Source organism: Dendrobates tinctorius, unplaced genomic scaffold, assembly GCF_039654945.1.
Source record: "Dendrobates tinctorius isolate UK_male_01 unplaced genomic scaffold, ASM3965494v1 ptg000020l, whole genome shotgun sequence".
Classification (NCBI taxonomy): domain Eukaryota; kingdom Metazoa; phylum Chordata; class Amphibia; order Anura; family Dendrobatidae; genus Dendrobates; species Dendrobates tinctorius.
The window spans coordinates 341,655-355,767 of record NW_027361688.1 but is presented as its reverse complement, the minus strand read 5'-3'; the positions used below and the strand labels follow the sequence as shown (position 1 = coordinate 355,767).

The 14,113-nt window shown below is 45.5% G+C and overlaps 1 protein-coding gene across 1 annotated transcript; it reads right to left on the bottom strand.

Moving 5' to 3' along the window:
- Positions 1-579: 579 nt before the first annotated feature.
- Positions 580-9,944, bottom strand: LOC141083203 (E3 ubiquitin/ISG15 ligase TRIM25-like). Its single transcript, XM_073567370.1, has 2 exons — positions 8,616-9,944; positions 580-994 (listed from the first exon to the last, which is right to left on the bottom strand). Exons 1-2 carry the CDS (start codon positions 9,882-9,884, stop codon positions 986-988), a joined length of 1,278 nt encoding a protein of 425 aa, XP_073423471.1. The 5' UTR covers positions 9,885-9,944; the 3' UTR covers positions 580-985.
- Positions 9,945-14,113: the final 4,169 nt, after the last annotated feature.

The following is a 14,113-nucleotide window of genomic DNA, read 5'->3' as shown; positions in this document are numbered from 1 at the left end:
TCCCCCCTGCGGACACATCCCCCACCGGTGACGAGGCCGGAAGCACGTGGGCCCACGTGATCCGGCACCCGACGTCGGCAGGATACGTCACACCAGGGGTGGAGAGTGCGCGCATGCGCAGTATAATTGAAGCTCCGGCGGCCATATTGCAAGAGGGCTGATAAATGGATTCTACCCACGACAATACACCAATGCAAAACCATGTGAGCGGAGAAAAAAGCAAACAAAGAAAAAACAACAACATGACATTATAAAATCATTATATATAAGGTCATTCAACATACTGAGATCCAATCCTCGGTTATTATGGTAACCTTAATAAGAACCATGATTATTAAGGAGGGGGAGACAGAAGGAGGAAGGAGGGGAAAAAGAGGAAAAGAAAGGAAGGGAGGGGGGAAAAAAAGGAAGGAGGTAAGAAAAGGAAAATAAGGAAAAAGGGGGGATAGAAAAGGGGGGGGGGGGGAGGGGGGGGGTGTTATGAGACAGTATACAAAACTATAAAAAAAAATAAAAATATTTTTACCTGTCTAAATATTCCCTAATATTAAATATATTATTACATCCAAAACAGGATTATCTATAATGTATAATATGTCCCATATAACCCCACAAATACTAAAGAACCACAATAATAAGACCAAATAATCTCATATGTATAATAATCATATTCACAGACTCAATACCCAGATAAGGGGGCCCAATACAATCCCCCAATTAGCGCAAAATGTCCCATATAGATGTGTTACACTGCAAGGTATCAAAACATAATATCTGCATACAAATATGGATAAAAGATCAAAATGTCTCAATAGATGTGCCAAAATTCACATCACTTCAGTCATGAAGAAAGCTGTATGCCACGATGTCCAAGGTAAAGAGATCTGGATCTTCTCCATATGGTTCCATAAGAATTACCAGGTAGCCAAAATTCTGTTCTTCTTCACCGAGAGAAATATTTAAAGATATCCCCAGACCATCACCTTTAAACGACCTTAATAATAAACCAATAAAAACTAATGTTAAAAACAATTAAAACCAAAAACTACTGCACCATTATATGACCCCACACAGTCCCAAAACGAAGAACTGTCATCACAGGAAAGGGGCATAAGATAAACTTTCATTTAGTCCCCTAGGATGCACCGTATTAAGCATCCAGATCCGAAACGCGCGTCGGGGTACGAGCGGTCCGCCCGGTCATCCTTGAGCCTCATTAAGGTAACGATTTGGGTCCTTATTTTCTTAGGGCGGGTGATTGCCTGCCGGTGCAATTCGGGCATTGTTTGCTGCACCATCCTCCGTCTTTCCATAGATGTAAGACATGGTTCATATGGCCCGAGGGTAGTATTGTTTATTTGTTAACCCCTCTAGTTACCTTCTTTTGTGATAGTGCACAGATTTATCCTGTGTGATAGTTGATGGGCAGTGTTTCCCTCTTTATGCAAGATATATAATGCTCCTCATATGGAACATTAACACAGGAAATATATGCATCTATCTTGGTATATGATGGTTCAGGCTGACTGGGGCGGGTTCTGCTTGTATGAGCACTTATACTATTGCACAATTTTTTTTTTTTTTTTTTTTTTTTTTTTTTTTGTTCCTTGCACAGTTCCCCATTTTTTGTCCTGTCCTATTTATAATTCAATAAAGAGAAGTAATTTTATTATAATGGATCTATGGTCGCAATTTTTACTGTGGTTTCCACAATTCTTGGTGTATACATCAGCGATTGATTCTATTTTTTCCAAACAGAGTGACACCTATGAGGAATGATATATAATATATTTAGGATGCGGCTCTGTACCGTTGCTATTATAAAATATCTAATATTTTCTGTGTTTTGCACAGGTTTTTGCACTGGTATAATGGATTATAAGGCCAGGGAAAAATCCTGGCTGGGACAAGCTGACGAAGTTTTTGGACGGGATGGGACAGGTGGAACGTTGTCTGTTGGTCACAGGAATGATGGGCTGTTTGAGTCTCTTAAAAAATTGCTCATTAAGCGTACAAAGATCTGGTGGAGTAGGATATTCCTGGAAAAATATATTGTTAAGGATATGATACCCAGAGGCCTACGGGTCCGGGTCCTACCAAATTTTCCCATGGAGGATGCTGAGTTTATATCTGTTTGGGAGGATGCGTGTGGGGCATGTTCAGTGGCATTAATGAAACTATTGATTGACTATAATACAAAATCCCTCAGTGCTTTGGATAAAGATATTGATCAGACTTTATTAGATCTTCAAGCTGGCTGTTCGGTGGAACAATTGAAAATATATGAGGATAATTTGGAAAAAACGGTAGATACCATGGTGAAAAAAATCAATGAGACGCAGGTCTCTAAATTTAATCGGGATAGTAAAGACTATCAAGATAAAACGGTCTATCAATGGAAAAAATATACTGATAAATTATCAGTGGGACATCGCAGTGTTTCCAATACTTCTATATCATCACTTAGTGCCTCGTCTGAGACCTCTACTGCTTCCATGATCACTCGTTCTCGAGTTAATTATGGACGTATGAGGAATTCCAACTTTCATACACAAAAGAGGAAGAAAAATCGAACACCGGAAAATCAAAGTAGGGAGAATAAGGTAATTAACCTCAGTGATCATTTGCTCACCAGAGCTGACTGTGATTTACTGTATAAAGGCCTGTCATTCTCACCAATGGCGGGCTTTGACAGATTCACGGCTATTAAAGATCTACATATCTTTGCGAGGTCACTATTATTTAAACGTTTCTTCTATGATGATAATAAGAGTATATTGTTTCCTACAGAGGAGGAACAATCAGCCTTGATGATCCTTGAGGAATTGGCGGAGGAGCATTCAGCCACCGAGGGAGGTAAGATTCCTCCGGTTTTGAGGGTACGCTCTAGGAAGTTTCCCCCTCTCTCGAACTGTAGTGCTATTGATCTCTTTGTGAAAGTTGTTGGTAATGAGTTTGCTAAGATACCACAACATATACGAGGGGACAATTTGACAGGGGAGGAGAGGAAGCGTTTGGGACACCTGAAAAGCCTCCCTGATATTGTGATCAAGCCGGCGGACAAGGGGGGGAATGTTGTCTTGTGGCCTAAACATATGTATGAAAAGGAAGCCATGCGTCAGCTCTTGAATACAACATGTTATAAGAGATTGACTTTCAACCCCTTGTCCGCCTTTTGTACACAGTTGAAAAAGATCCTTATAAAAGCTAGGGACGCTGATATTATTTCTGGAGAATTATTTAAGGCGTTGCTAGTAGTGGAACCTATGGTGCCAACGTTTTACCTCCTCCCCAAGACTCATAAGAATATTCAATGCCCTCCGGGTAGGCCTATAGTTTCGGGGAGTGGTGGCTATTTGGAGCGTGTCAATAGGTGGCTGGATTCTCTCCTTCAGCCACTGGTGGAAGATCTACCATCTTATCTTAAGGATACTAATCAATTGCTGTGTAAAATGGATGGTTTGACGTTGGATGCTGATACTATCCTCGTCACTATGGATGTCGAATCGTTATATACGAATATTCGACATGACGATGGATTACGAGCAGTTAAGTTCTTTCTATCGACATCCAGTCTTTCCCCGAGTTTGAGGACCTTGGTTTTGGAAGTTTTGGAATTTGCCCTCACGCATAATTTTTTCACGTTCAGGGGGTCCTTCTTCCTACAGCTCCAGGGGACAGCGATGGGGGCAGCCTTCGCGCCCTCCTATGCTAACCTGTTCCTGGGGCTGTGGGAGAGAGACCTCCTGATGTCAGATCAACTGTCGTCTATGGAGCGCGTCCCTCTTTGGACGCGCTACATAGACGACATTTTATTGTTCTGGCAGGGGGATATGAATCAATTGGATGGATTCATTTTGGAATTAAATAATAATTGTCTGAATGTCCATCTCACTGCCAATTACGACAGGGAAAGGATTGAATTTTTGGATGTCCTAATTAGTAAGGGCCAGGAAGGGATTATACAGACTACGATCTTTAGGAAACCAACGGCCACAAATATGCTCCTACACGCATCCTCCTCACATCCGAGACACATGGTACGTGCTGTACCGATAGGTCAATTTTTACGTCTTAGACGTTTATGTTCTACAGAGGAAGAATTTGAAATTCAGGCTAAGGACATGAGGGGCCGTTTTGCAGATAGGGGATATAGTAACCGATCAATAAAAAGGGCCTATATACGTGCCAAACATAACAATAGGGATGCCCTTCTATACAAAAAGAAGGATGAGTCTATGAAACCTGATATAGTTAGGTTTATCACGAGTTTCAATGCCCGGTCTGGTCAGGTGCGGGGTATTCTAAATAAATTTTGGAGTATCCTGCAAACTGATCCTATTTTGGGTAAGATTATTCCGGAGAAACCACAAATCACTTTTAGGAGAGCAAGGAACCTACGTGATCATCTTGTACGTAGCCACTATGTTGGAGACCCTCCCAGAACCTTTCTGGATAATTTCACTCGTGATAAGAAAGGTGGTAGTGTGGCGTGTGGACACTGTGTGGCATGTGTTAACATGGTTACAGATGATACATTTACGGATTCCACAGGACAGAAACAATTTGCTATTAAGAAAAAAATCAATTGTTTGTCCCGAAATGTCATTTATTATGCCACATGCCCATGCTCCCTGATCTATATAGGGCTTACCACTAGGCAACTGAAAGTTAGGGTTAGGGAGCATGTGCTGGGCATACAGGCTGCGGCCAATGAGGAAGAGGTGCAACTACTAAAAACGTTACCCAAACATTTTAAATTATATCATAACTGTGATAGTAGTGGCCTCAAATTTAAGGGTATAGATATAGTGGATATGGGTATTCGAGGGGGGAATATCTCCCAACGATTAGCTCAAAAAGAATCACGTTGGATCTGGATGCTTAATACGGTGCATCCTAGGGGACTAAATGAAAGTTTATCTTATGCCCCTTTCCTGTGATGACAGTTCTTCGTTTTGGGACTGTGTGGGGTCATATAATGGTGCAGTAGTTTTTGGTTTTAATTGTTTTTAACATTAGTTTTTATTGGTTTATTATTAAGGTCGTTTAAAGGTGATGGTCTGGGGATATCTTTAAATATTTCTCTCGGTGAAGAAGAACAGAATTTTGGCTACCTGGTAATTCTTATGGAACCATATGGAGAAGATCCAGATCTCTTTACCTTGGACATCGTGGCATACAGCTTTCTTCATGACTGAAGTGATGTGAATTTTGGCACATCTATTGAGACATTTTGATCTTTTATCCATATTTGTATGCAGATATTATGTTTTGATACCTTGCAGTGTAACACATCTATATGGGACATTTTGCGCTAATTGGGGGATAGTATTGGGCCCCCTTATCTGGGTATTGAGTCTGTGAATATGATTATTATACATATGAGATTATTTGGTCTTATTATTGTGGTTCTTTAGTATTTGTGGGGTTATATGGGACATATTATACATTATAGATAATCCTGTTTTGGATGTAATAATATATTTAATATTAGGGAATATTTAGACAGGTAAAAATATTTTTATTTTTTTATAGTTTTGTATACTGTCTCATAACACCCCCCCCCTCCCCCCCCCCCCCCCTTTTCTATCCCCCCTTTTTCCTTATTTTCCTTTTCTTACCTCCTTCCTTTTTTTCCCCCCTCCCTTCCTTTCTTTTCCTCTTTTTCCCCTCCTTCCTCCTTCTGTCTCCCCCTCCTTAATAATCATGGTTCTTATTAAGGTTACCATAATAACCGAGGATTGGATCTCAGTATGTTGAATGACCTTATATATAATGATTTTATAATGTCATGTTGTTGTTTTTTCTTTGTTTGTTTTTTTCTCCGCTCACATGGTTTTGCATTGGTGTATTGTCGTGGGTAGAATCCATTTATCAGCCCTCTTGCAATATGGCCGCCGGAGCTTCAATTATACTGCGCATGCGCGCACTCTCCACCCCTGGTGTGACGTATCCTGCCGACGTCGGGTGCCGGATCACGTGGGCCCACGTGCTTCCGGCCTCGTCACCGGTGGGGGATGTGTCCGCAGGGGGGAGGGATGGACGGCGCGTGCTGCGGCACTTCCGGCAGGCGCATTTAAATAAAGATGCCTTTGTGGCTGACATTTATGCCCCCTGAGGAAGGAGCTTATCGCTCCGAAACGCGCGTCGGGGTACGAGCGGTCCGCCCGGTCATCCTTGAGCCTCATTAAGGTAACGATTTGGGTCCTTATTTTCTTAGGGCGGGTGATTGCCTGCCGGTGCAATTCGGGCATTGTTTGCTGCACCATCCTCCGTCTTTCCATAGATGTAAGACATGGTTTATATGGCCCGAGGGTAGTATTGTTTATTTGTTAACCCCTCTAGTTACCTTCTTTTGTGATAGTGCACAGATTTATCCTGTGTGATAGTTGATGGGCAGTGTTTCCCTCTTTATGCAAGATATATAATGCTCCTCATATGGAACATTAACACAGGAAATATATGCATCTATCTTGGTATATGATGGTTCAGGCTGACTGGGGCGGGTTCTGCTTGTATGAGCACTTATACTATTGCACAATTTTTTTTTTTTTTTTTTTTTTTTTTTTTTGTTCCTTGCACAGTTCCCCATTTTTTGTCCTGTCCTATTTATAATTCAATAAAGAGAAGTAATTTTATTATAATGGATCTATGGTCACATTATTTAAATGAAGAACTCTGTAAAAAAAAAAAAATGAATAGCATTGTAAATTGTTGATCTTTATGTTATCTGGATTTAAAAAAGTAAGGAAATAGTGGAATGTATTTTAAAAATCATACCAACAAAAATATGAGGAAAATTAAAACATCCCTCTAATAAAAAATAAAATTATGACTCAGAATTTGTCAGCATCAGGACCCCCTGATGAAGCTCTGATGACAGCTATACCCATGGGGACTCCACATCCACTGTGGGCAGTAATATAATTTCTTCACTTGTGTTTACAAAGCTTTGGAAGCTGTATTATCTATGTCATCATTTATTTAGGGATCAGTTTATTTCGGTACAATGCGATGAACCTTTCTGATGCCGAAATTTTTGTGTTTCACCTGACGGCTCTGAGTGGTCACCATGATGATGGTCCGGGCCCTGAGGTCTGACCTCACTTAGATGTGAATAATATTGATTTGAATTTTGTACTATTTCTCAGGATTTTCTAAAATTAAAGCAATCTTTAAGACATACGGTCTTAGGTTTTGTGTAGTTTTTATGTTTTTTTGTTTTTTTTCATCCATTCTAAATGAATATTGCAGCCTGAAACCTAATGAAAATTAAGGAAACCACTAACATTTGTGCACATTTCTTACATGTCAAAGGCGTCCATAACTCTTAGGCCTGTTTCATACTTACGTTATTCCCATCAGTTGCCATCCACCAAAAAGGCGGAGAACGGATCCGTGTCCGTCGAGACACGAACGGGTGCCAACGGACCGTTGCATTGATGGGGTCTGCCGATGTAGGAATGTTAAAGGAACCGCAGGAAATCAAAAAGTACCGTCGTGGTAGTGGGGCCGCGAGAAGAGAGCGGGGCCGCGGGACTGGGAAGAGATCAGCAGGAAATCAAAAAGTATTGCCGTGGTAGTGGGGCCGCGGGACTGGGAAGAGATCACGGGACGAGCCACGAGAAGAGTCTGGGGTCAGGACGAGATCGCGGGACGAGTCCGGGGTCAGGACGAGATCGTGGGACGGGTCCGGGGTGAGGATGAGAGAGAGAGAGGGGGACGAGTCCGGGGTCAGGACGAGAGAGAGAGAATTTTTTCACCCACATGGATTGGCATTTAGGGTTAACTTTCCGGCAAAGCCTATTCCGGGCATGCGCAGTTTAGAAATGCGGATCCGGCAACCAAAAAAAGTTGCAGTGTCCGTCCTGTCATGTCAGCGGACGCTAAAATTTTGGCGGATCTGTACAAAAACGGATCCAACGGATAACCGTCCGTCAAGATCCGCCGTTAATGCAAGTCAATGGGGGAAAAAAATGGATCCGCCAACAAAAATGGTGGATCCGGTTTTTTTTCAAAACGGCAGATTTTGACTGATGGTGAAAGACGGATGTGTGAAAGCGGCCTAACATGACAACAGGGAGAAAACAGGAAGAGCTGAGCAATTGCCTCTCTCACAACAGCACGCAACTGGCTGAAGGATGCTCCAATCAGATTGCTTAATTTCTGAATCTTTGGGTAGATTTTTTTCCAGTTTGATGGTTCCTCACAACTGTGGAGCCTCCCGATATATTTAAACATCCTCCAAATACATAAAATGCAGCATGTAGAGGCTCGGAGAAGGCGGCAGTGAAGGTGTGTAAGTGTCTGATGGGGTCACACAGCTCATAAAAGGACAGCTGCCCGGCCTCATAATCCAGACAGATCCTGACCCCATCACTGGAGATCTGGTGAGGTAACTGGAATGTCTTACCATGATATCTGACTGAACATTGATTGTTATACGCCAGCCCTCCACATAAACCCCAGGACTTGTAATTATCTCCAATTACTGACTGACGCCCCCTCCTGGCTATACTGGGGTAACACATCCCCACCCTCCACTTCCATGACCCACTGATCTCCACATCCCAGTAATGTCGTCCTGAAGTAAATCTCCTCCCGCTCATCACCTGATAATCCTGGAATCTCTCTGCTATTTCTGGACGATTCTGTGTTATTTCTGTCCAGGTCGCAGTTTTCAGGTCGTCTGATATAAGGAGATTATTACCAGCCGTGGTTACATCCAGTAATATGTCTGCAGGATCCTGAACATGGAAGATCACATTTATATCTCTTATCATAGCAGATAATGTGTGTGATATGTGTGAGATCAGCTCCGCACCCCGATCACCTCCATCATGTCCTCCTGTGTCCTCATCACCTCCATCATGTCCTCCTGTGTCCTCATCACCTCCATCATGTCCTCCTGTGTCCTCATCACCTCCATCATGTCCCCCTGTGTCCTCACCACCTCCCTCCTCCTCAGGATCACACAATTCACCGGTGTCTGGCTCCTGTAGGACAGTCAGTGGATCCGTCATGTTACACAGCTCCTCAATGTCCCTCATCTTCTTGGACAGCTCGTCCTTCTTTATTTCCAGATTCTGGATCACATCAGACAGTGACAGTGACACCTTCTCTTCCCGCCTGGAGATCTCACTCAGGACCTTCTTCTCCAGGTCTTCCACCCGTCTCCTGATGTCTATAAACAGGGCAGTGACTCTCTCGGCTTCTCCAGCTGCTTTTTCATGAGCTTTTCTCCTGCTCTCCTCCAGACTCTGGACTCTTTCCTCAGTCTTCTTTCTCCTTGTGATCAGATTCTGCAGAACATTTCTCAGTTTCTCCTTCTTCTTCTCAGAGGCTTTATGCACAGGATGCAACTTATGTCCTCTGTGTTCTCCAATCAAAGAGCAGGACACACAGATACAAGCAGCGTCCTCAGTGCAGTAATATTCCAGGATCTTCTTATGGACAGAACATTTCCTGGTCTCCAGAGAAGTGCTGGGATCAGTGAGGACGTGTTCTGGTCCTTTACTGTGAACTCTCAGGTGATTATCACACAGAGAAGCCTCGCAGTGTAGACAGGATCTAACAGCAGGTACAGGAGAGTGAATGCAGTAAGTGCAGCAGATCCCGGTGATCTCCTTTTGACTTGGCAGAAAAGACAGGAAATTCTCCACTACTTTACATAGAGTTATGTTCCTCTTCAGTGCCGGACGGTCCAGAAACTCTTCTCGACATTCAGGACAGGAATAAATTCCAGAATCATCCTGTGTATTCAGGAACTGACCAATACAGACCCGGCAGAAGTTGTGTCCACATCTCAGTGTTATAGGGTCTGTATAAAGGCTCAGACAGATGGAACATTCCAGATCATTTCTTAGACCAGCAGACGCCATCGCTGATAACAGAAGGAAGAAATGAAAGTAGAATTTTCTAGCTGACACTTAGTGGGTGTGATCCACTTTTACCAGAAAGGGAGCCGCTGAACTTGTCCGTCTGGTTAATCTGTAGCCTTACTGACAGCAAACATCTCAGAAAATACCTTAAAGTGATCCTGTCAGCAGGATTTTCCTAAATAACCTAGAGACACTGTCAGTTTGGCACCGTTATACTGATTAAAATGATACCTGGGGTGAAGTCTTGTGGTTCTTCTGTAATCAGAGGTAGAAGAATTCAGAAAAGATTTAAGAAAAAAAAATTCTTACAATTCCAATAACTACTTGCTCTTTATCTTCCTACTCCTACTGATTTCCAGGGACATTTCCTGCAACCCTGGTCCACCATTCCTCAACCCCTACCCTACCTCACGTCGAAACCTTACTAACCTTATTAATATTAGTTGCACTCCCTCATCTGCTTCTTTTAATTGTGCCCTCTGGAATCCACGGCCTGTATGTAACAAACTTCCTTTACTGCACAATTACTTTCTGAACAACTCTCTGAATCTGTTGGCCCTCACTGAAACCTTTATTCATGGCTCTGTCTCCCCTGCTGTCATTTCCCATGGTGGCTTACAATTCTCCCATTCCCCGAGACCCACAAACAGACCTGGTGGTGGAATCGGCATACTCCTGTCCCCACAATGCACTTTCCAGGTCATCCCCCAGTTTCATCACTCATTCCCTTCTTTTGAGGTCCACACCATCAGGCTCTTCCTTCCCCTCTCCATCAGAGTAGAGGTCATACACCGGCCCCCAGGCTCACCCACCCACTTCCTTGACCATTTCTCTGCCTAGCTGCTGCACTTCATGTCCTCAGAACTCCCAACCCTTATCCTGGGAGACTTCAACAGCCCCATTAACAGCCCCACTTACACATCTGCATCCCAGCTTCTATCACTAACCACCTCTCTAGGCCTCTCACAGCTCTCAACCTCTGAAACACACAAAGATGGTAACACCCTTTGTCAGGGCTGGCGGAACGCACCAAATTATAAAGTAATGGTAGGTGCGTTCGCAGCCCGGGGTCCACTGTGCAGGGGTGGTACACTGCTGCTAGACAATTGCGGAAGAATAGAGCGGCGTGAAAACAGTCACACATGGGTTACGTCACCCAGTGTGAACAGGAGCGGACTCTGTTAATTCACAGAGCCGCACAACCGCTGAACGTGGATGCCGGTGCCTCTTTAGCTCACAGAGCTCGGCCAAAGAGTGCACAGCAAACAGCCACACAACTCTAACCCAAGGACACGGGGTTAGAGTCCCTCTAGGCCCACTGAGCGTGTGGCGTCGCTGCCACGAACGCCGCTATAGACGCTGGCTATGGAGTGTGGAGCACGTGCACTAGAGCGTGCCGAGTCACTGATGAAGACTATGCCTGACTCAGACTCTGAACTACCTACGTCTAAGCCTGGTGCTAGCAGGCTAGGCTGCACAACACATGCGTACCAAGGGTAGGGGTTTCATAATGAGCCAGTCACCACAGACATTCATACGTGCATACATCACTCAGTCCTTATAGTCTGAAAATACAGTCTATCCTAGCGCATGGCAGCGCGGCCATGCGACCCTTTTATAGCCGCGAGCGTCCGGGACTTTCCTTGCTTCTCAGATGGGCCAATCCGAACCGAACAGGAGCAGGACCTGAGCACGTGACTTTCGATCTCCAATGGGAGATCACTCCACGGGCATGCTCAGTGGCCCGACATGGGGACTTAGTCCCTGGAGAATCTTGCTGCTGAGCAGCATGTATTGCCATAGCTGAGCCAGAGGTGGCAGCAGCAAGCAAACCCACGGAGCTGGCCTGGGCAGACCACCGGGACCGACGAGTTTGCTTAGCAACCTCCTCTGCGACTGGAGAAGAATGGGAGACCGCCGGAAGTAAGGCTCGGGATTCCCGCTGTGCAGCGACAAGAACCCGACGCCTAACATTACCCCCCTCCTAGGGTACCCTCCTCTCTGAGCCTCGCTCCGCTCAAATTCCGCAATGAGAAGTGGAGCGTGGATGTTCTCCACCGGCTCCCAGGACCGAGCCTCTGGACCATGACCCTTCCAATCCAGCTGTTGCCGTATGTGTCCCTATTACTGCACCTGATACCCCAATACTGAGCCGCTGCTGCCGTATGTGTCCCTATTACTGCACCCGATACCCCAATACTGAGCCGCTGCTGCCGTATGTGTCCCCATTACTACACCCAATACCCCAATACTGAGCCGCTGCTGCCGTATGTGTCCCTATTACTGCACCCGATACCTCAATACTGAGCCACTGCTGCCGTATGTGTCCCTATTGCTGCACCCAATACCCCAATACTGAGCCGCTGCTGCCGTATGTGTCCCTATTACTGCACCTGATACCCCAATACTGAGCCACTGCTGCCGTATGTGCCCCTATTACTGCACCCGATACCCCAATGCTGAGCCACTGCTGCCGTATGTGACCCTATTACTGCACCTGATACTCCAATACTGAGCCGCTGCTGCCATATGTGTCCCTAATACTGCACCTGATACCCCAATGCTGAGCCGCTGCTGCAGTATGTGTCCCTATTACTGCACCTGATACCCCAATGCTGAGCCGCTGCTGCCGTATGTGTCCCTATTATTGCACCAGATACTCCAATACTGAGCCGCTGCTGCCGTATGTGTCCCTATTACTGCACCTGATACCCCAATGCTGAGCCGTTGCTGCCGTATGTGTCCCTAATACTGCTCCTGATACCCCAATGCTGAGCCGCTGCTGCCGTATGTGTCCCTATTACTGCACCAGATACTCCAATACTGAGCCGCTGATGCCATATGTGTCCCTATTACTGCACCTGATACCCCAATGCTGAGCCGCTGCTACCGTATGTGTCCCTAATACTGCACCTGATACCCCAATGCTGAGCCGCTGCTGCCATATGTGTCCCTATTACTGCACCAGATACTCCAATACTGAGCCGCTGCTGCCGTATGTGTCCCTAATTACTGCACCTGATACCCCAATGCTGAGCTGCTGCTGCCGTATGTGTCCCTATTACTGCACCTGATACCCCATTGCTGAGCCGCTGCTGCCATATGTGTCCCTATTACTGCACCTGATACCCCAATGCTGAGCCGCTGCTGCCGTATGTGTCCCTATTACTGCACCTGATACCCCAATGCTGAGCCGCTGCTGCCGTATGTGTCCCTATTACTGCACCTGATACTCCAATACTGAGCCACTGCTGCCGTATGTGTCCATATTACTGCACCTGATACCGCAATACTGAGCCGCTGCTGCCGTATGTGTCCCTATTACTGCACCTGATACTCCAATACTGAGCCGCTGCTGCCGTATGTGTCCCTATTACTGCACCTGATACCCCAATGCTGAGCCGCTGCCGTATGTGTCCCTATTACTGCACCTGATACTCCAATACTGAGCCACTGCTGCCGTATGTGTCCATATTACTGCACCTGATACCGCAATACTGAGCCGCTGCTGCCGTATGTGTCCCTATTACTGCACCTGATACTCCAATACTGAGCCGCTGCTGCCGTATGTGACCCTTTTACTGCACCTGATACCCCAATGCAGAGCCGCTACTGCCATATGTGTCCCTATTACTACACCTGACACCCCAATGCTGAGCCGCTGCTGCCGTATGTGTCCATATTACTGCACCTGATACCGCAATACTGAGCCGCTGCTGCCGTATGTGTCCCTATTACTGCACCTGATACTCCAATACTGAGCCGCTGCTGCCGTATGTGACCCTTTTACTGCACCTGATACCCCAATGCAGAGCCGCTACTGCCATATGTGTCCCTATTACTACACCTGACACCCCAATGCTGAGCCGCTGTTGCCGTGTGTGTCCCTATTACTACACCTGATACCCCAATACTGAGCCGCTGCTGCCGTATGTGTCCCTATTATTGCACCTGATACTGCAATACTGAGGCGCTGCTGCCATATGTGTCCCTATTACTGCACCTGATACCCCAATACTGAGCCGCTGCTGTATGTGTCCCTATTACTGCACCTGATACCCCAATACTGAGCCGCTGCTGCCGTATGTGACCCTTTTACTGCACCTGATACCCCAATGCAGAGCCACTACTGCCATATGTGTCCCTATTACTACACCTGACACCCCAATACTGAGCCGCTGCTGCCGTATGTGTCCCTATTATTGCACCTGATACTGCAATACTGAGAC

Excerpts from the sequence above, each read along its gene's own strand:
- LOC141083203 (XM_073567370.1), bottom strand. The coding sequence starts at position 9,884 with ATGGCGTCTGCTGGTCTAAGAAATGATCTGGAATGTTCCATCTGTCTG.